General features: G+C 39.4%; 1 protein-coding gene across 5 annotated transcripts in view; it reads left to right on the top strand.

Annotated features, from left to right (window-relative positions):
• The window catches only part of AGTPBP1 (ATP/GTP binding carboxypeptidase 1), a 109,350-nt gene that overhangs the window by 24,452 nt on the left and 59,988 nt on the right, over window positions 1–24,910 (top strand). For all 5 annotated transcript variants that reach the window (XM_067569337.1, XM_067569335.1, XM_067569334.1 and 2 more), the window contains exons 4-13: window positions 7,639–7,706; window positions 8,421–8,484; window positions 10,011–10,157; window positions 10,812–10,943; window positions 12,686–12,779; window positions 14,372–14,409; window positions 16,018–16,226; window positions 17,240–17,417; window positions 19,836–19,927; window positions 21,887–22,003. In XM_067569337.1, coding sequence (XP_067425438.1) covers window positions 7,639–7,706; window positions 8,421–8,484; window positions 10,011–10,157; window positions 10,812–10,943; window positions 12,686–12,779; window positions 14,372–14,409; window positions 16,018–16,226; window positions 17,240–17,417; window positions 19,836–19,927; window positions 21,887–22,003 — 1,139 coding nt within the window. The remainder of the gene's footprint in view (window positions 1–7,638; window positions 7,707–8,420; window positions 8,485–10,010; window positions 10,158–10,811; window positions 10,944–12,685; window positions 12,780–14,371; window positions 14,410–16,017; window positions 16,227–17,239; window positions 17,418–19,835; window positions 19,928–21,886; window positions 22,004–24,910) is intronic.

Raw genomic sequence — 24,910 nt, 5'->3', positions numbered from 1 at the left:
TGGCAGACAGAAAGGGAATTGCAAATATCTCAAAGAATGCGGTTGAGGTGGCTTTATTTCTCACATGCACTACAATGGAGGCATCTGTCCTTTTTTTCCCTTTTGAGTTCAAATTCCCCTTGCTCAAGTGCTGTATGACCCAGCTTATTTTGCTTCCACCTGAGAGCAGAGTCGTCATCGTCCATAACAAAGTTCTTTCAGTGTGTGCAGATTTCCTCTCAAATCTGTGACCTCTTTAGAAGAACTTGATTTTTAGTAATTGGAACTTGTCCTTCCTTTTTAAGGAAGACTGAGGACTGTGTGCTAAATCTGCATTCCTTCCAGTTCTTTTAGACTGTGTACATCAATGCACCGTTATTCCCTTCTGCTATTTTACCATTCCTTCCACAGTTCCTCAATATTGGAATAAATAGTGTGGCTAGTGTTGATGGCTTACTATGTCAGTGTGTTACTAGTGTTGAGTGGCCAAACTAGGTCAGACCAATGACACAATCACTTGACTTGTCAGGAATTTAATCCTGCTCAAAATTAAGTATTGGGGGGGGGAAGTGCCCCAAAAGTGGCATAGTTGTCAAGCCCATTCTGCAGGGCCTATGTGTGCAGAGCAATTTCAGAAAAGGAAAGATGCCCAAACACCAGTGCTTCTGCTGCTCTCTTTTGGTATCTTACAAATTCAACCTCATCTTCAGTGGTATTGTTCCTCAGCCCATTCAAGGTGGTCATGAACTGTCATCAGCAAATAGCTATAAAAGTGTCAAACTTAACCTCCTCATCAAACTAGGCATTCAGTTTCAAGTTAGTAATACCTTATTAGCATATTGAAGTCAGATGGGGATCTGAAGGATTAATTATGACTTTTCCCTGGCAGCCTTTTTCATCCCTAGTATCTCCTAAATTTCTTGTGCCTTTTAAATCAAGAACTGGAAGTCTTCTACAGAGAACATGCATGTCAAGAAGCCTGAACCCAAGCTATTTCCTTACCAAAAAAAAAAAAAAGTCTTCTAATTTTCTGAGAGATACCAAAAGTGGAAGGAATCTATTAAATGCATTTCTTAATGTCATGTTTTCATTGCTACATTTTAAATATTTCCTTTCAAAAGATCAGGTACCAATATAAATGAATACTTAAAATGGAAAAAGTTCAGGGTATGGATATTTTCCTCAGTTTTCAGTCATCCTTCTCTAGCCCCAGCCACCATTAGTCCCACCTTAACTTAGCGGATGTTTTATGCATCCATAAAGTTCTCAGAAATAATAGCAAGAAACTAACTTTTATTGAGCCTTCTGCTTAAACTATTATGTCTTTTCCTTGCCTTATTTTCTACTGCTTTTCAGAACTCTTTTGTCTGGACAGCTGACGTTTACATCCCAGACATTAAAACAAACAAAAAAAAAAAACACTACCTAGCAGTTCAGGTTATGTATTTCGAGTCCCCAATCCAGAAATCTTCCATTTGGGATGATTTATTTTAAAAACTGTTCACTGTTGGAGATGTATTAATTATTTAATTGTGGCATTGCTCCTTATGTATTATACATTTTCTAAACACACAGGAGGGACATAGTGCTTGCCCCAAAGAGTGTACCGTGTACAATCCCAATCCTGCAGACCACTCATGTTGATAAAATTAAGCATATGCATAAATGTTTGCATGCTCAGGGCCTAAGAAGTACCAGAGAACATCTGTTACTTACGACAAACTTAACAAAATCTCTCTCAAACTAGGAAGGAGGTGTGGCTTTGGGATTTATTACCCTGAATCATAGAATCGTAGAATTGAAAGGGACCTCATGAGGTCACCTTGTCCAGTCCCCTGCACTTATGGCAGGACCAAACATTATCTAGACCATCCCTGACAGGTGTTTATCTAACCTGCTCTTAAAAATCTCCAGTTTGGTGCGGTGTTTTTGTTTTAAGTGGAAGAACTGTTGGCGTGCCTATTAGTGGCTGACTGTATTGTGGGATGAAAAATGTCAAGATTATTATATACTATTTTATTAGATTTTTTTATTAATTCTCTCAAGCACTAACTGGGTGGTGGCAAAAGGCATAGATTTGGGATTTATTATATTTGTGCCTGTGGGTATATGTACTGTTTACTCATATGCATAAGCTTTTACATATATGGTAGCTTATGATAAAGGTTATATATACACATATATGTGTGTATATATAGTTTATATGAAAGGATGCCTTATTGAAGGTGTTTTCCTGTTTTTGTTTTTTTCCTCCCCTTCTCTGAGGATTTTTTACTAGTATTGCTGTAAATTAATACTTTGTAATAAAATAACATTATTCCATGCACTTCGAATAGTTCATCTGGGTGAGCTTCATGAACAGTGAAGAACTTTGTAGTTTAACTGGAAAGGAAGAAAATTATGAAAACGGTAGAGATGAAGTCTATAAAAGTAAAAATTGAGCAGCAGTGTAGCAGTGTATTTAAAATATGGAATAAACGATCATTACAGTTAAAGAAAACTTAGAATCCTTGTTACAAGATACAGTTGAATTTTTGTACTTTTTAAATTTAATTTAATATGTTTTGTTTTCATTAGGTAGTTCATTTGAACACTGTATTGGCTATAGGGAATGAAGGGGTTCATTGGGGATGGGATTAGACTTAAGAACCTCATCTAAAGAAATGTAGTCCCAAGTACAGCATTATTAGCCGCATGTGAGACATATGTTGGAAACATTATGTAACTTTCCACACATCAGTGTAACTTTACCTCTTGATAAATTCTCATGCTTGTATCTTCTCATTTTACATTTTCGTTTTGGCAGCTGACTGCTAGCAGGCTATTTCTATATGAATTCACAAATAACCTTATAACTCACTTGCCAATCTATTTTTTTCTTCTGTTTTTCTGCTTTGAAAAACTAATAGCACATCTTTTTTTTTGCACTTTTTAAAGAGTTGGTTGTCTTAGATTCAGAGACTGCAGAAAGCTCCTGTCAAAGGCCATGTTAAATACTACCTGAAATAATGTTTCATGACTTTCCAACTAAATACTTGTTGCATTGTCAAAGCTATAATTTAAATATTAAAGTATGGTTTTAAAAAAAATAAGGCACATACAAACCTGTCACAAGTTGTGGTATTGTGAGACATAGTACAAGCTTACTGAATGCTGTTATATTGTGCACTAAAAAGTAGTTTTAAATTTATTTTTTTCTGGAATTACCTTATTGGCAATATTTTTTTGCCGTTCAGCAAAAGCTTTTCAAAATATGTGCTAATTGGGTATGAAAAATAAACTGTTAATTTAAATTTTAGAAGAGAACTTGCATTTAACTGTAAGTGCTGCTAACCAGAAATTTCACAATAGAAATAAATGGTTGAATGGTTTTCAGTTTGAAACCAGCTGGTGATTAAGGAAAACTTGGTTTGGAGAGAGGAGAGTTTTATGAAGATATACGCTAAGTGTGCCACATACATAAGACCATGAATTCTTGAGTGTTTCTATTAATTGAAATGAATTAAAGTAAATGAAGTATTCTCATTGCCAAGCCTAGCAAAAATAGGTTTTTTTTGCACTTTTCTTTGTGACCGTAACATTGTTGCAATGATCTCACACACACTTGCTTAACTAAATCAAGTCACTGTGGAGTTAGTATTTAAAAAATCTGGTAAGAAAATCTACTCCACAGAACAGTGTAATAGGAGTTGAAATTTGATGTGGCTATCGCTTGTTTTCTGATGATACACATGTGATACTCCTTGGTCTATGCTTCTGCAGATAACTAAATCTGAAACTCAAAGTTGAAATGCTGGTTTCATCAAGGGGAGTCTTGTTATTCTTGCAATTGAAAGTAGCCTTCCCTAGTGCTGCAACTGCAAATTCTATTTTGACTGGTTGGTGAAGGTAACTTTCACAATGGATGGCTGTACCAGCTGTGCATCAGCCTGATTCACTTTTCTGCTGCTTTGGCTCAGTTTTTGTAGTCCTTCCGCAGTGCCTTAAGATTTTTTTAATGTTTACTTCTTCCATAAGTGTTCCTCAGCAGTCTAGTACCAGAAAGTTTGAACTTATTTGCTCTTGTTCCCTTGGAGCACTGCTGACTAATTTTGTGGCTGACACTGACTGCATCTGTTGCCCTGGGACTTCAAATTGTCACTTCGTTGAAATTTTCACATCACAGCTGGATCACTGAGTCAGAGCTTCAGGCTCTTAGCTTCCACTTCCTTGAAGCTTTTGTGTTTAGTCATCAATGATTCTGATGCACAATAAGCAGTCCAGAGGCTTCAAGAGATGTTCACTGTTTTTTCTAATCATATTAATCAAAGAGCAGCAAGACTAATATTCTTCGTTTTGGAAAGCACTGTGATATCTTTGGCTGTGAGTTTTTGCTCACTGGTGTCTCTGCAAGCAGTCAGAATGTGGAAGCACTCTTGAAATATTTCTGCTGACACTTGAATTCATGTTATCTGACCAGTTGACCCAGTGGCTGCATGTAGATATTGAACAGGACCAGAGAGACAACTGATCTTTGTGGTCCTCTACAAGTGAGGACTTTGGTGCTGGAGGGCCGTTCCACTTCAATACTCATTGGATGTATCCTTCCAGGAAGGACTTCCTGTAAATAAATAAGAAAATGATGCTCACTGAATGAGTAGTTATTCAATACGTATTGTTATTCTCATTCAATGTATTTACTTTCAAGACCTTCATAGTCAGTCCCCACCATATGCATCATTTCTCATTCACTACGAAGCTGTTGATGCTGATTGGACCAGAATGCTAGCCTGTTACCTTTGTTCCCCTCCAAAAAACCAAACAAATGCTTCCACCCATGCTGCCTCATACGTTCGGGAGGTGTTTCCCAAAAAACATTCCCAGAGCGACCTCATTAACCTCCTTCAGAGCCCTCCACAAACCTCTCCTTTGCCATGATGCCTACACAAACTTGACAGTGGTTAGGCTGCTAGCATGTGGAGACCACTGCCTACTATGCTGACCGGTACTGTCTCATTGTTTTTGTTTGTGCTTCCCCAACTTACACTTGGATTGTAAGTCCCTTGGGGCAGAGACTGTCCTTTTTTGTTCTGTTTGTACAGAACCTAGCATAATGGGGTCATGGTCTATGACTGGGGTCTTTTAATTCCCTTGGCTGCTCTGTTTCATTGTGAAAAAGTCCAATTGAAATGGCTCAAATTTTCTAAAACAACAATGAATCTAGGAGAAATTGGTAGAGAAGAAATGCTCTTAGGAGTAAGTGTTTCAGAGGAAATCCCATTATAGTTTCTTTAAGGTCCTGGGACCAGGAGCCTGGCGGACTGGTCAGGGCAAGGCTCCTATGTCTCCTGGAGAATTTGGATGAGTTTTGGGAATTGGATCTGCATAAGCTGCCACCTTTCTCAGAGTAGATATCAGTAGGAGAAGGCTGGCCTGCTGAGCCCTCCAAGGTGAAGACTAATTGGGGAAAAGGTCCTGCTGAAAGTAAAGCTGTCTAAGGCCCTACAGCTGGCTTAAACCACAACCCTATCTATCTCCACGGAGAAGAGCTGGGGAGACTCCTGTCTGAAGGAGGGACCTGCCTCCTCTCACTACCTCAGCTCTGAGAGGAGGGTTGGGGCGAGCTCCTGTTTTAGGGAGGGAAACCAGTAGGGCTGTTTGAAATACAGCTGAGCAACTGCCAGAGAGGCTGAGGAGCAAGCAGGAGAAGTGGCCTAAAGCAAGAGGAAACCAGATCTTCTGGAGGAGATGACCACAGAGTAAGCCTGAGGAATGGCCTGCAAATGAGGGATGGTAGAAAGCAAGCCAAGGAAACAGTACAGGGGTGGGAGAGTGGTGCATCATTCAGGGTACCTACCCTTGTCCGGGTATGTAGTCTTTTGCTTGTGTAAGATTGAAGATGCTGTTTTTCTTTCTGTTTATACCTATGAAGAATGTACTGTTTATACCTATGAAGAATGTACTCAATTCTAAGAGGCTCTAGTCAATAGTAAGTGATAAGGGCCATTGGAGAGTGGTCAAAGAAGACTAAAATCAATTTAGTTGGTTATACTGAAGGTTGGTGAATGAAACCTACTTATATTTTGTTGCCCTACATTCAAGAAAATTTCAGACAATCCCATTTTATTATGTAAGAATTGCATATCTCACTCGTGGATTTGTCTGTTAAATTAGTGTTTATTCCTAGATATCTATTGTTCCATTACAGAAAGCACAGTGACATTTATTTTTCAGTTTAGATGTTGTTGCCAGCATGTCATACGATCTTGATCTTTTATTGGTTTTATTATTTTAGCTACTTTCTTGGCAGAGCATTTGTCTTCATTAATTGATTTTTTTCAGCCCTTTTGAGGCTAAAACTTCTTTTGTGCAGCTGACCATAAAGTATGAAGCATTTCTTCTTGTACATGTGCATTTATCCCAGAACACTCAGGATGTGGGGTGGGCAAGTATGTAAAAAAGCAGCCAATTTTAGAAGCACGCAGAAACTGTTATGGATGTGAATGACTGCGCTTAAAATGACATGGATAGTGATTTTGATTATTTCTCTATAGTGTCTGTAAATACAAGCTTAAAAACATTGCCTGTTTTCCTTCATTTTGCTTTGATGCAGTTGGAAGTGAGGTTTCAAAGTTTGGCTTCTTTATTACTTAGTTTGCCTCACCTGATATGTGAAAAAGTCAAACCAAAATTAACTGGTACATATCCAAAGAAAAGCCTGATTTGCTTTCCATGGCACTGTGCCCATGAGAAAGTAGATGTGCGTGTATTCCAAAAATAGACTCTCTCATGAGCTGTTTTATATAGCCTGGTGCCTACCCACTGCAAACCAGAAAGAAATTTCATGGGGATTATATATTTATTTGTTTTGGTGGTTTCGTGTATCAGGTAACCTAAACCAGGTGATAAAAGAACTAGATCCTGAAAACCCCCATATTGAAGAACTTTTTGCAAGTCCTCCGACAGCAGTTATTGAAGAAAATATGTGATTGGTTAGGTAAGATAGATAAAATATGCTTGCCCTCTTACTAAGGTAGAGAGGGAATCCGAGGAGGTGGGCTTTCTGTGTCTAACTCCATTAGTTGATATTGTTAATGTGCAGAACTACAGCTGCTTTTTTCACCCCCTTTTGTTATTCAGGTCTTGGTATTACTGTGCTGCAGGCCGTAGCAAGATTATATCTGATAACATGTTAACCACCCCACCCCTGCACCTAAAAATCCATCTTTCCTTGCATAAAATAAGGCTGCTGTATAAGCACAACTGGAAATTGTTCTGGAAATCTCAAGAGCTGGCTTTCTCATGGAATTTCCAGAAATTTCTGCTACTCTTCTGAATCAGAAGTATCACACAAAATGCTTTTTTTTGTTTGTTTGTTTTGGTTTTTTGGCAGTATTTTGCGCATAACTGTGGTGCATATGTAAACTAAAAAGGAAAAATTTAACTAAAATGAAAAATAAATTGAAAAACAGTTCACATTTTGTACTAAAATAGGTAAAGGTATGAATTCATTCCTACTGTATCAGTTTGCTCACCCTAATTTTGATAGGCTTTTGTACCCAAAGTGACTTCTTTTTGGTGCAGGTTTTCTTAGGTTAGATTTTCTGAATATCCATTTTTTTATGCTCAGAAAGCTTTTATAATCTACTCTGAGGAGAAAATAATCTTTTTGATTTTCAGAAAAAACCAGGAAGGAAATGACTGCCAAAGGTTCCCCAGCGATAGAAGTTATCCTCTCAACATTAGAGGTAAAATATCCTATTTGTGTGTGTGTATGTAGTAGAATTTGCAAATATCAGACTTCAGGTTATTCAGTATTCTTTAATTTTCTTGGCCCTTGTCCGGGGTCGTTGTCCGGATACTTGTCTGGGGTCGTGATGATTATTACATGGTATCTAAGGCCTGGATTCAATGAGTTTCTTAACAAGCCTAATTTTGAACATTCAAAGGAGCTACTCTTGTACTTAACTTTAAGTTTATGTTTAGGAGCCTTGGTAAATCAAGTTCTAAAAATACATAAGTCAAGTGGTTTCAGTTGCAGTCGGAACTCTGAGAAGTGTGCCAATCATTATTCATGGTTATCTGATGTTAGAAATTTAACAAGAAAAATACAAGTTTCTTAAAAATATGAAAAAATAAACTGAAGTATTTACCAAAGAGAATTTCTTTTACAAGTAGAATTCAAGTCAAAATAGAACAGCTTGTTTTGGAAATGTATGTGTGTGTCAAAAGTTGGAGCAGTTGGGCAAATATAAAACTACAGCTGGTTTATTTGGGAATTAACTTTAAATTTGCTAATAACAGTGACATTTCGAAGGAAGGGTATGTGTGGCTGTGGGAAAAAATGTAATAAGGTACTCCTGTTTATAAGTCTAGAAGCAAAACCTATTGCATATTAAACAAGGATATATCTGTATCAAGTATGCAGGATTGTTACAAAAACTAAAAATATTTAATTTCAGAATACAAGAGATCTTCGGACTACTCTAAATATATTAAATATCCTCACTGAATTGGTGTCTGTTGGTAAGTTTTAATTGAGTGGTAATTTTTTAATGTGTATGTGGACGTGCCCCTGGAACCGGGGAGCAGCGTCCGGGTTTTCCCCTCTCTGGGCCCTCCTCAGAGGGGGACCACCCCTCCTGGCTACCTCCCACCGGGAGCAGTCTTGTGCCTTTTTCAGGGCAAGCAGTCTACGGCCAGGCCTTCAGGCGGGGCTGGCGCGGCAAACCGTTTCTAGCCAGGCCCTCAGGCGGGGCTGGCGCGGCAGGCCTTCAGGCGGGGCTGGCGCGGCAAACCGTTTCTAGCCAGGCCCTCAGGCGGGGCTGGCGCGGCAAACCGTTTCTAGCCAGGCCCTCAGGCGGGGCTGGCGCGGCAAACCGTTTCTAGCCAGGCCCTCAGGCGGGGCTGGCAGGTGAGCAAGCCGCTCTCTGGATCGGCGTGGCGGAGAAGGCTTCCTCACGGAGGATAGGGAAGGGGGGAGCGGAACGCAGGCCCGCCCGTCTCCACTGCGTCCCAGCCCAGGACCCTGGCAGTGGCAACGGCGTTTGCCACCGGGTCGGCGGGGATCCGGCCGCAACACGCCGCCCGGGTTGCCCCTGACTCAGCCACCAATGTGCGGCTATCCCTGGGCTTCTTCCTCCCCGAAACCCCCGGTACCTGCCTCCTCTGGGTTGTTGAGGTGGGGTAGACCGGCCAGGCCCTCGTTGTCCACGGGCGGCAGGTCGGGTAGCTCCATGGGCTCGTCTTCGGGGAGTAGCTCCTCCAGGTCCTGCGGCCCCCAGGCCTTGGGCAGAGCCGGTAGATCCTCGGGGTCCCAGGCTCGGCACTGCTCTGGCAGGTCTGGTTCTGTCTCCCAAGCCCCGGGTATCTCCAGGGGGTTCTCCTCCGGCTCGTAGTCCGCTGGGAGCCCCGACGGGCCTTCTTCCGGCTCCCAGGCCGAGGGGGTCTCTGGCGGTCCCTCCAACTCCCAGGCTGTAGGGTACCTGGGGGAGGCCTCAGTCGATTCCCAGGCTGGGTTTAAGGCCGGCCGCTCCCTCTCAGCCCGGCTCGCTGGCCCGGCCTTGGCTAGGAGCTCCAGAGGAGACGCGTCCTTCCCCTTCGGCCGCCTCCCGCCAACTGAGCTCGCCGGCCTGGTTCTTAAAGGCCTAGCTCCACCCCCCCTGCTTCCGGTCAGGTGGGACCACGGGGGCCTTTAAAGGCCTAGACCCGCCCCCTTGCTTCCGGTCAGGTGTTTCCCTGGGGCAGGCTTCTGTCAGCCAGGGTGGGTCTGGCTCCCTCTCTGGGTCCTCCTCAGAGGGGGACCACCCCTCCCGGCTACAGTGTACTTCATGCAAGTTGTTAAGTTTTCAAGGCATTTAAGAACACACTGACTTATTTTTCTGAAATTAAGAGTGATCAAAAGTCTAGTTTATGCATGTCTATAAAAGTTGAATAGTGCCAACACTGTTTGGTGCATTGTAAATGAATGTGAAGAAATGGCTAAATAGCCTAAATAGCTAAGTAACTAATATTTTTTGACTGCTTCTGATATTTCTATTTTTAATTTCAAGGTGGTGGTCGGAAAGCAAGTGCCTTAGTTTCTAAAGGAGGGACACAGATCTTGTTGCAGTTGCTTTTGACTGCCAGCAAAGACTCCCCACCAAATGAGGAGTTAATGGTGCAGGTTCATTCTCTTCTTGCAAAAATTGGTCCAAAAGGTAATCATAATATAACTGTTAGTACCTTGCTCATCTGTAACATCCTTCATGTGATGGTCTCGTTGAACTTTAAGAAGATAGTTTCATTAGTTATTCTATTCCAGTCTGGTCTAGGCTAGTCTACATTATAACTGTTTTTATAGTGTGCTCATTACTGTAGTAGCTGAGTGCCTTCCAATAGTGCATTAAGCAACATAACTACACGCCTGTCACATCTTGTCTATTTACAGTTGAGTAAACTGAGAGAGAGAGATCAAGACCAAATTTTTGGAAGTGTTGACTAGTTTAGGGTACCTCAAATTCTGAGGGCCCAACTTGTTGTTTAGGGCCTGGGTTTTTTTGTTTTTTTTTTTAGAGGCCTGATTTTGGAGGTGTTGAACCTTTCAAGATGGGCACCAGTGTACTCTACATTTGTGGATGGAAGGCATGCATGCAGACAAGAATGGAAGAGGGAAACAAAGGGAGTGTTGAAGTGAAGTTCATTATTTAGAAGAGAGGGGCTGCAGGAGACGAGGGAAGATAAGATGTGGAAATAGCATATCTTTCCTCAGTTTTTAACTAATCTTAAACTTACTTAGTTACAGAAATAGAATAATTTAGCTTTAAAATCAATTTCAGTTATTTTTTGTTTTGGTTTTATTCTGTTTGTTTCAGATAAAAAGTTTGGAGTAAAAGCTAGAATCAGCGGAGCCCTAAACATATCTCTGAATTTGGTGAAGCAGAATTTGCAGAACCACAGGTTAATACTGCCATGTCTTCAAGTACTAAGAGTATACTCAGCCAACTGTAAGTATTGCAACACATTATTTTTTCTCTTTTCTATACCATGCCAAATACGTTCCCCAGCAATGTTTAAAATGTAAAATTTAAGTATTTGTTTAATATTACATGATTACAATGACTATATGTTATTTCCTGAAAACTTTGCTACTTTCCAAATAGTGTCCCCAGGCATGCTCCACTTCAGGTGCACATGCGCACATCTCGAGCTCTTGATTGGAGATTGTCAGTTATAAGTGTCTATTCGGCCCCTGCATGTGCCCTGTGCCGCCTCATGCTCGTTACCAAGGCTGTATAGGGGCATGCTGGTGAACAGCCTTTGGTTCTTTCTCAACTGCCTCAGCCTGAGATGGAGCCTTAGTGTGGCCTCTTTGAGCTTGCCTTGGCTTTTCTAATATTTCAGTAGTGGTTAAGATAATTTTTTATAGTTAGTTAGATAAGTAATGAAAGGATTGTTTGACTCCTCTCTTTCCTCTCAGGGAGATTTACTATGTTCCTGGCATGGCATGCCAGGCTTGTCAGGTTTCAAATGTTGTTGCCTCTCCTGCTGAGAGGGTATAACTGTGACTGACTGCCACTCTGTGTATCTGTTGCTTGGGGAGTCCGACTTCTTCTTGGCTCTCCCATCCAGAGCAAGGAAAAACAAGGACATTAAACTCAGACTGCTAATGATGGAAGATTCTCTTCAGCCAGTTTGAGTCAAGTCAGGAGACACCCTTCTTCCCCACTTCTACATCTGTTTCCAGACAGATCCAGCCCCGGCTTCCTCTAAGAAAGGGAAGACTTGGGAAGCTTCAGGGAAGGCTTCCAGAAAGAGGACTCTCACCTTAAGGAGCCAACTCCAAAAAAAAGTCCAGTTCCCAGTGAGATCTATGGTCTCTGAAACGTTGAGCTCTCAACTGTTTAGGTGAAGGACTCCTCTTCTGGTACCGGTGGGACTGCAAAGTCCTGGAGCACGAAGGAGAGAGACTGCTCCAGTAGGGCCTCAGTACCTTCTACCAACACTGAGGGCAAGCATAGACACTTGGGACTGGCACAGTCTAGTTAGTGCCAACCATTGGCACCCAGGCATGCAGCACCCTCTGCACCGAGCAAGCAACAGCACTAGACACCAATCAGTGTCTACTTCAGTATGTCCACAACTGGTGGTACCATTGGCTTCACTGACCGTCGACTTGGCTACTGCATCAGTACCAGTCCCTTACATAGGAGTTCAGATATACTGTGGACCACTTGATAACTGATGAACTGGAGTCCCTGATCTTCATGGATACTGAGCGTCTCTCTATACCAAGACCCTGATCTCTGGACTACTGTCCTTGGATGCCGCAGGACTCTCCACTGTTCTCTTTGTGTGCTTCCCCTTTGAGTGAGATGGAGGAGGATGAAGGAGTCTTCCAGTCAGTCTCCTCTATTTCTGTTCAGGGTTCTCCAACATATCCCTTCAGGAACCCATTCTCTGAAAGTCATATGGAAGATTGGGGTCATTATCAAGGGTGGTGGAACCAATCCTGCATGCCATTCCCATTTTTGTATGGGCTCAATCCAGTGGCCATATTGGGACCCATGGGCTGCCTATCGCTAACAATTTGTTTCATAGTTTGCGCACAATATTGCATATTGTCTAAATTCAACTTGTAAATTCCCTCTGCTAGGTTTTGGTTTCAGCAAATCAAAATTTTCAAGGTTATTGTAACTTTCATACTTCATTATTTTACAAAATCTGTTTTAATTTTTATTCCTTATAGCTGTAAATGCAGTATCCTTGGGGAAGAATGGCGTTGTGGAACTGATGTTCAAGATTATTGGGCCGTTTAGTAAAAAGAATACTGGCCTTATGAAGTGAGTAAAAGTTTTTAACTTACTATATGCAAAAATTTAAGATGCTTTCCAAACTTATTTTTTTTATTTAAAATATTTTAAAAATCAAATCCTCCCTAGTATTTGATAGTTAAATGATGGGGGGAGAACATTCCCTGCAATCTCCCCAAAAACCCATGATTCTGTATAGGCCTTTCCAAAGCCATATTGCAAAATCTTAAAATTCCTGGTTTTGGTACAGTTATTGCCTTTTATCTGTGCACCTCTCACTCAAAGAAAACCTGCCAGCAATCCCTCCCCATGTCACTACAACCAAATACACAGAGGCAGTTCAACCACTCTTAAATGTATAGAATTTGCCCCTAGTTTTCCCCCACCTGTTTAATAAAACACTTTACAAATGTATTTCCTGATATTTCCTTGCTCTGTTAGGCTGACAGGTAGTCAGACTGTTAATATTGTGGCTTCTTAAAAGTCCTTTGTTTAAAAAAAAAAACAAAGGAAAATACTTGATTGTTTTTGTTCTCCATTTCTTCTTAGGGATTATAATCTGCAATCTTTTCAAAATAAACACATCTAACAGGAAGGCACCAAAAGTAGCTCTGTGCTATCTAGTGGTCCAGCATATATAAGAAATGTTCTTTGGGGGCACCTCAATTAACAATAGCTTTTTGGTCTTTAGCTTGTTCAAAAATCTTGGGCAAAAGTAGGAAGGCTGGTTCTGCATGCTTTTTTGTTTTCCTCTTAGTCTTTTTTTTTTTAACTTTGTCCATGATTATAGTGGTACTATGTCTTATACTCTGCCTCACTTTTTTTAGCTGGTGCACAGATAAACCTTCAACTGCATGCCAAATAATCCTTAGTGCTGTGTGCTAACTTCACTATACATGGAGTAGATGTACTGTACAACTCTGTCACATGAAAACCTGATAGAGATGAATATAGTCCTTAGTTCTGACATCCTTCTTTCATGTAGGATGATCTATTCTTTTTTGTCCAGCTAAATAGAATTCCTTGAAACTGATCATCACAAATTTCTTGATATATGGCCAGTTGGATGGACTTTGTCCATCTTCATCGAGAGGTTAAAAGAAGTATGTAGTTTTTCCAGTTTCATATTTTTAATAAATTGAGGCAAGGGCTTCAGTATGGACGTATTACATTTATTCTGAAATATATTTTGTTTAGTAATATAGTGATAGGAATGTACTAATGAAATCTTTTTAGAAGTGTTAAATTATTAGCTGGTTTTCTTTATGAATGTAACTTGTTGCATTACAAACAAAAGATTGATTTTAGACACAACTGTAATCTGTACACTTATTAGTACCATGAATGTGATTTAAGATTGAGCATATTTTCTGTGCAGACTATGAACGTTTATGTAAGCATTATGCTCATGCTTTTAACTAGTGTTAGATCTCAAATCTAGAAGAGATGCATAATGTGATAAAACAAAATCCTTTGAAGAAAATCCTGTCTAACATAACACAACCAAGATAGCATTTAGGATGGATACTGAGGAAATCGATCACCTGTAAAACTTTTTTGCATGGCTTTATTATGTTGTAGATTAAGTTTTAGTTTTGTTTCTCTTCTTTTTATGTTGACAGGGTTGCTTTAGACACTCTTGCTTCATTGCTAAAATCAAGTAAGTGTGTGTTTGAGTACTAGAAACTATTTTTACTAAAATACAAAAACTAGATTGTCTGACTGAAACCAACAGAAGTCAGGAAATATAGAATTTAAGTTTAAGGATCTCTAAAATGTTCTGTTCATTATTGCCACATGTATAATGCATAGTGACTGTCTATCCAGTTATGCAGCACAGAGTTAAGCAGAGACTGACTTGGATCCTGAGGTGCAGAAAGAAGCCTTTTTTTAATCGATACTCAACCAAGCCCCTCAACAGCAGAGTCTGCGACTCTCTTTTCCCAATCCTGACTGACGTGTGTGTCAGTGAGTGCTCAGAGATGGCACCAAATGATGTAGTGTTTCTACCATAGTGAGGCTGCTACTAAATAGTCTTGGGGCTTGGAGTATGTGTCCTTTTGGTGATAGCTCTAACGTAGGCCCGGGTCACTTCCTTGTAGCTCTGTCCTTCTCCAGTGACAACTGAGCACGAGAGGAGAGTGGTGACAGATCTACCTCCACTGACTCTTCACGTATGTGAAGTCATGATCCTCTTTCCTCACAGCGACTGTATGCAAGTTATGGTGGTCGTAGAACTTCAGTAAATTGGGTCGGCATTGAGGGGTGATCAGGATTTATGGAGAACTGCTCCAGGGGCATGATTGGAAGCTCATTTGCATAAGGTCTCTGCCCTCTTTTGTACTGAGCTAGCTATCCTCAGGTTTGATCAGATGAGCCTGCCTCTGTGGCTTTCAAAACTGTGTAATAGTAAGTAGTTTTTAGGATTCGTCTCTAAGAGAACGCCAATGGAAGGAAATATCTCAGAATGATGTTGGTCTACTTCTGTGTAAATGCAAAGTCAAAGCTGAGATTGAAATGTTTGAAAAATTTGAGGTTTGAGCTCATAACTTTGTATGAGCAACAGAAAAACATTTCAAGCCTGTAACTTCTTTCTTACATTGTATATGTGAGCTACACATATAGTAGACACGTGTAGGCACCTTTTTATGTGATTGATTTATTAGTTGGCCAATGCCATAAAAATTTTAAGTTGCCTAGTTACAAATTTTTCCTCCAAATGTTACCTTGGAGCAAATATTAACAGAAATGTATAAACTCCTGGAAAAATTAAGTTTAAAAAGGAAACATTGATGCCAAATACCTATCGTAGTAATGCCTGTCACGATTACATCAGTTTTAATAAATTGCGAGACTTAATCTGCAATCTGAAATTTGATCCTTGTATACATATTCTGTTCAATTACAATAGAGAATTGGGTCAAATATGACTATTGACAGAATAAAATTTCTTCAGCCAACTTAAATATGTGTTTCAGAATGATCTAGTTACAGGCTTTGGGGCTTGGTTATAGGGGACTTCTAGAAAATGTAGAAACTTACTTTCTGGAACTTGCCATACGTACTTCAGTGGAGGAAATGGAAACTATACTAAAGATAACTGGAGTGCTTGTCACCATAATGATTCCATAACATGGAACACAACTGAAATTGCTAGTTGTAAACTTGATCTAAAAGGAATATTTACAACTGATAATAATTAATGAAACAAGAGCTAGGTTGTTATATGCTTTAGCAATCTTTAATTTCTTAACTTTCTTTTGTTAAGAAACGAATGCCAGGAGAGCGGTAGACAGAGGATATGTCCATGTGCTTTTAACAATTTATGTAGATTGGCACCGTCATGATAGTCGACACAGACACATGCTGATCCGTAAAGGAATCTTACAGTGCATTAAAAGTGTTACAAATATCAAGATGGGAAGGAAAGCATTTATTGATGCCAATGGTATGAAAATTCTTTACAACACTTCCCAAGTGAGTTCAATTCTTTTTTTGCTATGATTGCAAATGAAGATTTTTTTTGTATGCTATTATTATTTACTCCATGACAGCATTTGTGTTCTACAAGGCAACTATTCTAGCTTCTAAGATCCAAAGTGCAAAACAGCTAAATTGCTTTTCCATTATTGAATTGTTACATTGTAAATTGTAAACTACTACTCCATAGTAAAAGTGTATTTTTTTTTTTACATAAGTGTATAGCAGCATATAAAAAACTTGTGAATGTTTAGCTAATCCACATCTTCAATGGCTACATGTTTTGACATCCTGACCCCAAAAGAAATGTTTTCTCATGCAGTAGAACATCTAGTACGTTGCTCCACTACAGATTATTGGGAGGGATATTAAAAAACTTCCTGTGCTGAGTTACAGCTGTCATGGCTGGATGTACCACCAGTTAAGTGAATTGATAGGGGTTTTTATTGCTTTCTCTGTGGGGACCCTCTCTACAGAGGTTGTTTCCATTTCTAGTTGAATGCTGAAGGTCTCCCTGTGTCTTCTGATTTGCACCCTAAGATATAATGCAGAAATCATACGCTAAGATGGTGTCAGTGTCACAATCATTGTCGCTAGTCCTGTGTGGTCGGTAGTGCTCTGTCCTCCCACAAGAGTTAGTTTCTGTGCTTGGTCTCGCTCTTTGGCTTGGCTGAAGCTGGAGAGAGACAATGTGATGGAAATATTTTATACTACTCAGCAGTAATTTAGGCTGCTAGAGTTGGAGGAGGATTACAGGTTTCAGTCAGTGAGTTGGGAAAGCTGCTTTTATATTCCATTTATTCAAGCTATCATAAAAACTTAATAGTATCTTAGTATAACTATTTTAATATTAAATTCATGTTGTATTGCAGTTTTTCAGTGGCAATGTAATCTCAAATATTCTAGCCTTTGTTCTGTATGCTCTATATGCAATGCTGTATGTTTCTAAAAACAGTTCTGTAGTTTGTGGGATGCATTCCATTGTTTTTATTCTTTCTTTTTTGTAACAGGATTGCCTAGCAGTGAGAACTCTTGATCCTCTAGTCAACACATCCAGTCTAGTAATGAGAAAATGTTTTCCTAAAAACCGCCTTCCACTACCCACTATTAAAAGTGCTTTCCATTTCCAACTACCAATCATCCCTATTAGCGGTCCTGTGGCTCAGCTATACAGTTTACCTCCTGAAGGTACAGTCAGTTTGTAATATGTTGGCTTTTGTGTATATCTAACACTGTTCTCTGCTAGATGGATCAGACTTGTATGCATGTTTGTGGTTGAGTCGTCTAGAACTTGGGCTCACTGGGGAGAGAATGAATTAATATGGATTCTTCTTCAGTTCAGTGGTAGGTCTGTGGAGTGAAGTGTGAAATTCTCTCTCATGTACTATATATGTGCAGTTCAGCTGACAACAATTTCGTCTGCACATATGTAGCTGTGGGCTGTTAAAAATGCTTTGTGTTGTGAACTAGAGACTAAAATATGAACTTTAACTAAAGCCCACTAAGTTTAAAACACATTAAAATAAATACCACTTGTGTAACAGTATATTGCTGATCTTTTCATTTAAAAATATTAAATTTATATTGAGGCTAATAATTAGTCTGCTTTTCTCTAACCTGTTATATTCATTCTATGAATTTATCAAAAGTAGTGTAGTTTATGTCCTGCATCCCAAAATCTGTTTATTTCTTACTTCCCGAGAGTAGAGGGACATTATCTGATTGAGAATATTTGTGCTCCGAATCTAGAGTGGAGTCACCTTCATATTCTGCTTCAATCTTTTAGGCCGGAGATTCTCAAACTGTAGCCTGCCCAGCATTCTCCAGTGGTTGGCAAAGATATCTGGTTACATGGTGCTAGTTCTTCTTCATTATTTTCAGCTATTGTCTAGACAGTTAAAAATGATTAAATACTTTCTTAATATTGCTTTTCCTTGTAAGAAATTGCTACTGTTGCTGCTGGGAAGTTATTCCAACATTAGTGGGTGGAAATGATTTTTACAGTTGGAAACAGGAAAGGATTGTCCATGAGAGAGCCTTTGAAATAAAATGTGTCTACTGTATGAGAGTTGGATCTCTGTTGGGCTTATTTAGGACTGTACTTAACCCCCAGGAGTCTCTGGTTATATTTTTGTCTCCTGAATTGGGAATAGGTTTAAAAGGTAATGGACAGACTCCCATGAAATCCAGTTTCTGCTCAAATAGAACATTTTGTGTTACCTGCAAGGCTAATGTAGAAACTTCCTATTCAGTAAAAGTACAAAATCAACAATTACTGCTTCTTTTCTTTTTACTATTACTGCCTAATCTTTAAAACAAAGGAAAATTTTAGAGACAGAAAAAATGAGAACAAGAAGCTTAAAAGATGTACAAAATAGCTGTAACACTGTATTTTTCTCTTGACTCTTTTAAAAGTAAAAACTAATGTGATCAAATATGGTAAGAACGACAAATGCAGCAAAAATAAATTACTTTTGTCCAAATGTCCAAATAAGTAGTAATATTGGGTGTATTAAGGAACCCATTAACAGAATGAGTGCCAACATGATCTTTTAACAATCTGCAAAATTTCCTGCACAAATCCATTTTAGTTTTTAAAGTATTTTTATGATCCATAATAGACCAAATTCACCAATAGTGTAACCAAGTACATATTCATTGAAGCCACTGGAGTATGCCCACTCATACCAGCAGTGAAATTAGCTCTGTGTCCCTGAATCATATCATGCAAACAGCTTCATGTGCTTACCTAGGAGTTCTCAAACTATTTTTGCTGGGATCCCTTTGAAAATATTTCAGGCTGCGGTGGCCCCCCCCACTCCTCCTCAAGTGACACCCTCTCCATGCCATGCCATTCTTTCTTCTGTGCTGCTGCTGGGGGCAGCGCTGCTTTCAGAGCTGGGCACCCGTCCAATGGCTCTATGGCCACCCAGCTCTGAAGGGCTTGGGTTGTCAGCTATATGCATTGCTGACAGCCAGAGCCCTGGCACGCATGGGGGCTAACAGCCTGCGACCCCACTAAAATAAGCTGGTGAGGTCATGACTCTAGGTTGAGAACCCCTTGCCCAGCTTAGCTTCTTTTCCATTGAAATAAATTAAAAACTTTAAGTCCTTTCATATTAGTGGAATCGGATCCAGTCCCAAATCTAGCAGTGCAAAGCATCCAGGAAGGCAACTGAACTACACCAGTCCTATGTTTGGGGAAGATGGTGGAATGAAATTTCTCTCTTCCCTTCTCCCCGCCCCCACAAGTATGCCCAGCAGGGAAGGCCCAGTCCTGAGGAGTTGATCCATAATGTCTACAGTGCACATGCTGAATATTTTCTATGTGAATATTTTTTTAAAAGGGAAAAACAGTTTAAATTTTCTTACTGAACAGAAATTTAATAGATGGTTCCACAGTATTGCCAGCTGAGCATTTCGTCTCTGATAAAACTGGTAGTAATGTTTAGAGTTCATGTGGTTTCACAGAAGTTTAATTTGTGTGGTATTGACAGATTTCACTTGGTGAATGAAAAAGTTTCACACATTACATTTTTTTTTCTGGGATGTACATGTTGTAGAAAGCCTACATCTGCCTTACTTATAGAGCATTTTATATCACAGTGGATGACGTAGTAGATGAAAGTGATGACAATGATGACATAGAAACAGAAAGTGAGATTGAAAATGAAGATGACAAGGATCAACACTTTAAGGTTAGCACTAGACCCAATCAAAGCGATCAGATTTATATCATTAATACATTTTTCGTTACTTGTGCACATAACTATATGTTCACGTATTAAGGAGATGTCAGTAGTGATTCCATCTAGGATTTCCAAAGGGGCGTAATGGAAATGAGCAATCAAGATGGGTGGAGAAAGTCCATTGAAAGTGGATGGAACTTGAGCGCCTAACTCTCTTATGTCCTCTTGGGGAAAAAAACATCTTCTATATTTGAGGATGCATCAAGATTTGTACATAAGGCAGATCTAAAATGTCTTTTTTTCCCCATGCCAGTGATTTCATATGTCCAGATGTTGGCACACTGACTCTTTGGAGGACAACTGAATTTACATGCCGTTTTTTACTAAAATTACTGTTTTGTAGCAGAAACATTTAAAATGTTCCCTCTGAAGTATTGCCCCATCTTCTACACTTTTTGCGTTCCTCTCTAAAACAGCCCCAATCCCTGTGAACTGTACATCTGCATCATACACTTGCAGATAGTAACTTGGCCATGGGCCTCATTTGGACTTTTTCAAATAAAACATGCATGCTTTTCGTCCAAGTGAAGTTCCTCTCCTTCCAGTATCAAGCCCTATTTTCCTCCACATGACCCTTCTTTAGGCTTTCCCCTGTACCTCTCATGCAATCCTGCTGCTCTGTCATCCCACCCAGAGTCCTTCCTCCCACAGCCCCTCTACCCAACATGCCCTGTACCACCTCTGCTCCCTTTCCATGTGTCTCTACTGTCCACCACTGGATACTGATAAACAGATCATCAGTGTTCAAAAGCCAAATGTTGTAGGAAAGTACATTTGTGGTTGGGTGCAGGGTGTTATGTAGTGGAAAGAGGGAGCAGTAGGATTGAAGCATGAGAGCAATCTGGGCTACATTAGGTTGAAGTGGGGCAATACAGTGGAATGTGCAGGAGAAATGTACTGGCCCTGAAAACCTGCAAGAAGTGGGATGGTGGAGAGGGAAGGGCATGTGTGGTATCCAGGCTCTGCATGAGGGGTATAACATGCATCAATACTGATAGTGTCCATGTGATTTGAAACATGCTTATTAAAGCTGGGAAATTTTGTACATCAAAACCCTACTTAGCTTTGAAATTAGTGTGTTGAGGTTGTTTTTGTTTTGTTTTAAAGTAGGCTGTATGCCATGCTATGCAAGTTGTTAAAGCAATGGAGTAAACAGTTAAATGATTTTATATCCCATCCACAGTCAACTCATTAGTTCCCCCTTCACAGTCTATATCCCAATCTGCAGCCCACATAGCGCTGTACTCATCTTGGATGACTTCATCTGAGAAATATATTACACGCAGATATTATACAAGATCTGTGCATAATACGTTTGCATACAGACAGGAAAATTTGTGACATACATGTGGTGATACGTGCATGAACAAGGTTTTCTGCAGACGGATCAGATTGGTATGCCAGTATCTGTCTAATGTAAAGTGTTAGCAGTGCCTAACTATATACAGTAGAATCTCAGAGTTACGGACACCTCAGGAATGGAGGCTTTGTAACTGAACAAAAGACTATGGCTGTACTTTCAAAGTTTACAACAGAATATGGACAGCTTTGAAACTTCACTATGCTGAAGAAGGGTGCTGCTTTTAACCATCTTAATTTAAATGTGCTTAAATGAAACAAGCACAGAAACAGTTTCCTTATCTTACCTTTTTTAAACTTTCCCTGTATTTTTTAGAAGTTTACATTTAACACAGTATTGTACTGTACAGTATTTGTTTTTTAATCTCTGCTGCTGCCAGATTGCCTACTTCCGGTTCCAAATGAGGTGTGTGGTTGACTGATCAGTTCTTAACTCTGGTGTTCATAACTCTGAGGTTCTACTGTAATTTTTAGATTGAAGCTCTTTTTGTAATTAGTTGAGAAGTGCATTTATAATATTTGTGTAGTTATTTTTTTCTGTTCTTGCAGAACGATGATATTGAGACTGATATTAACAAACTGAAACTAAGGCAAGAATTGGGACGACCCATAGAAGAACTAAAAATGTATGAACAATTTTTCCCAGAACTTGCAGATAACTTTCAGGTAAAGCATGTTCGATGTAATGAATTGTTGTACTACATATGTTGAATACTCAATTTTAACTGTTCATACCTCTGTTAACTTCAATCCATCTTTACAAACTTGATCATAGTCCTCAATGGGATACATCTTCCTTATATGCCAAATAGCAAAGTTAAGTTGTTTCAAGTTATTGTGTGGGAATAATTTTATAGGAAGCGTAACTACCCCTGATGTCTGTGTTTGTAATTAAAAAAAGGCCCGTGGTGTTTTCCTCACACTTGGATTGGAGGTAGGGGAGAAAAGTAAAAGAAAATCACATTGTAGATGGAGTCCACATATGGAGTGCTATGAGCATGTGAAAACAGGATATGCTTGGTAATGAACACAATATTTGACTGTAAATTACTATATATTCTTTAAATAACAAGGAATACTGGCTTTTAGTGCTAGGATGGTGGTGATTGCTGTGCTTAAATGGCAATGGTCACAAAAGCCCCTATTGACTTTAGGCTCCAAGTAATCAATTGATTTAGCAGGTAGTATTAAATGGTGGTCATGACACTAAATTAAAATGACTTTAGCACATGGTAAACTGTACATCTGTTCTGAAACAAAACTGTAAAAATGGCATCATTGGGAGTCCATATTTGCGTTTCAGTAACTTCCAGAACAAACTTACTTAGTTTACAAATAAAAATGTGATTTTTTTCTAACTTTCTGACCTTTGAAGTCAACTTGATTCAGAGCACAGGTTGAGTTTTCCTCCTTTTGTTCAGCACATATATTATTATTATTAATAAAAAGAAGAAATCTGCAGGCTAAACTAGATGCCATGTTTAACTATGGTTTCGAAATCGTGTAATTTTTCACATCACCTCTGTAAACCCATCACCTCCGGTGGTTTTGCATAGTTTTAACTGATTTGAAATATTAGTAAGCAATTATTTTGTTACCTAAATAGGAATGGGATATTGGTGCCTTTCTCCTAGCTGTGGTGGCTGTGCTGTGCTACTAAGAAAAAACAGTGTAAACTTTTTTTTGGCACAACTGTAAAGAGGACTCTGAAACAGCAGCAGATCTGTAATGTACGAGGTTGTCCCTTTTTTGTATGGTCACTTTTCAGAGCAGAACAGTACTTCAAGCATTTCATTTGTGTGTAATTTTGTGATCTGCTAACAACTTTTATTATTGTAATATCAGCTATTTGTATAATCAGCAACAAATTTTTATTTGTAAACTCATCAAAGTTGATATGGAGTAACTGTGAACTCCAGAATATCCTTTTAAGTCATTTTTCACAGTATACCTGCATCTTAATTATGTTACTGAGGTAGTCACTAATCACAATAATTTTTTCAGCTTTCCTAGTGACACTAGCAATATTAGTTTTGGTTTAAGATAATAAATCAGTGTCTATCTTGCTGTAATTGACTAAATAATCAGAATTTACTGTGTTGAAAAAAAATAATAACTTTGATATTTCTAAACTGGTATAACGTTGGTCTGTTAAAAATATAATATCAACACTGAAAGTTTGCAGCTGACAGAAATTGGGGGAGTGGTAAATATTGAAGAGGACGGGATACAGTACAGAGCAATCTGGATTGTTTGTTAAGCTATATGGAAGCAAACAATGTGCATTTCAATGTGGCCAAATGTAAGGAACAAAGAATATAGGCCTTATTTATGGGATGGGGAACTGTATGCTGAGAAGCACTCACTCTGAAAAAGACTTGAGAATCCTAGTGGATAATCAGCTGAAAATGAGCTGAGTGCAATGCTGTGGCCAAAACGGCTACTGTGATCCATAGAGGCATGAACAGGGGAAGCTTGAGTAGGAGTAGAAAGGTTATATTAACTTTGTATGTGGCACTGGTATGAGCACTGCTGGAACACTGTGTCCAGTTCAGGTGCTCACAATTCAAGAAGGATGTTGCTAAATTGGAGAGGATTCAGAGAAGAACCAGGAGAATGGTGATGGGATTGGAAAACATGATAGATCTATCTAGTGATAGACTCGAGGAGCTCAATCTATTTAGTTTTAACCAAGAGAAGGTTAAGGGATGACTTGATCAGTCTATCAGTATCTACATAGGGGACAAATATTTGATGATGGGATCTTCAGTCTAGCAGACAAAAGTATAATAAGATCCCGTGGCTGGAACCATTTTGGACTGGAAATAAGGTGTAAAGTTTTACCAGTAACTGTTCTAATTAATCATTGGAACAATTAACCAAGAGGTGTGGTGGATTCTCCATCACTGGCAACTTCTAAATCAAGCTTGAACTTTTTTCCCTAAAAAACTATGCTCCGGTTCTAGCAGGACTTGTTTGGGAGAAGTTCTATGGCCTGTGTTATACAGGTGGTTAGACTTTACGATCACAGTGTTCCCTTCTGGCTTTGGAATCTATGAATAGCACAGCACTTTCCTACTGTTTGTGTGCACTAATCTGATGAAATGAGAAACTTATGTTTGAAACAGTGAATGTCTTTCTGCCGTAAGATGACTTTGCATAGCTATTTTTGTCTGATTTCTTATGGCAAAAGTGCTTCTTGGGTTTTGAGGAAGGTGTATAAACTGTTTCCTCAGTGACTTTGACTGAATGAAGAGGGGAAATGGTGCTCCTTCCTGTTGGATTGGCAGACAAGGAAGGACCTGTGTTCTTTCTGGCTCTGCTGTTGGCTTTCTGCGTGACCTTGGGCAAATTACTTGATCTCTGTGCCTCGTTGTTCCCATCTTTAAAATAGGGATAATCATGATTGCCCACCTTTTGTAATGCATTTTGTGACCTAAAGATGAAAAGCATCATACAAGAACTATTACTATTGTCTACACTTCAGACAGCAGGACGCTGCTAAACCTGTGAGAGGAAACGGACTAGGAAACGATCAAAACTCGAAGAAAATAGATTTTTTTTTTTGTTTAA

Source organism: Emydura macquarii, unplaced genomic scaffold (assembly GCF_026122565.2).
Source record: "Emydura macquarii macquarii isolate MOO-44397 ecotype Brisbane River unplaced genomic scaffold, CSIRO-AGI_Emac_v2 contig_2897, whole genome shotgun sequence".
Classification (NCBI taxonomy): domain Eukaryota; kingdom Metazoa; phylum Chordata; order Testudines; family Chelidae; genus Emydura; species Emydura macquarii.
Note: the sequence above shows the minus strand (reverse complement) of the source record. Positions and strands in the feature narration are given on the sequence as shown.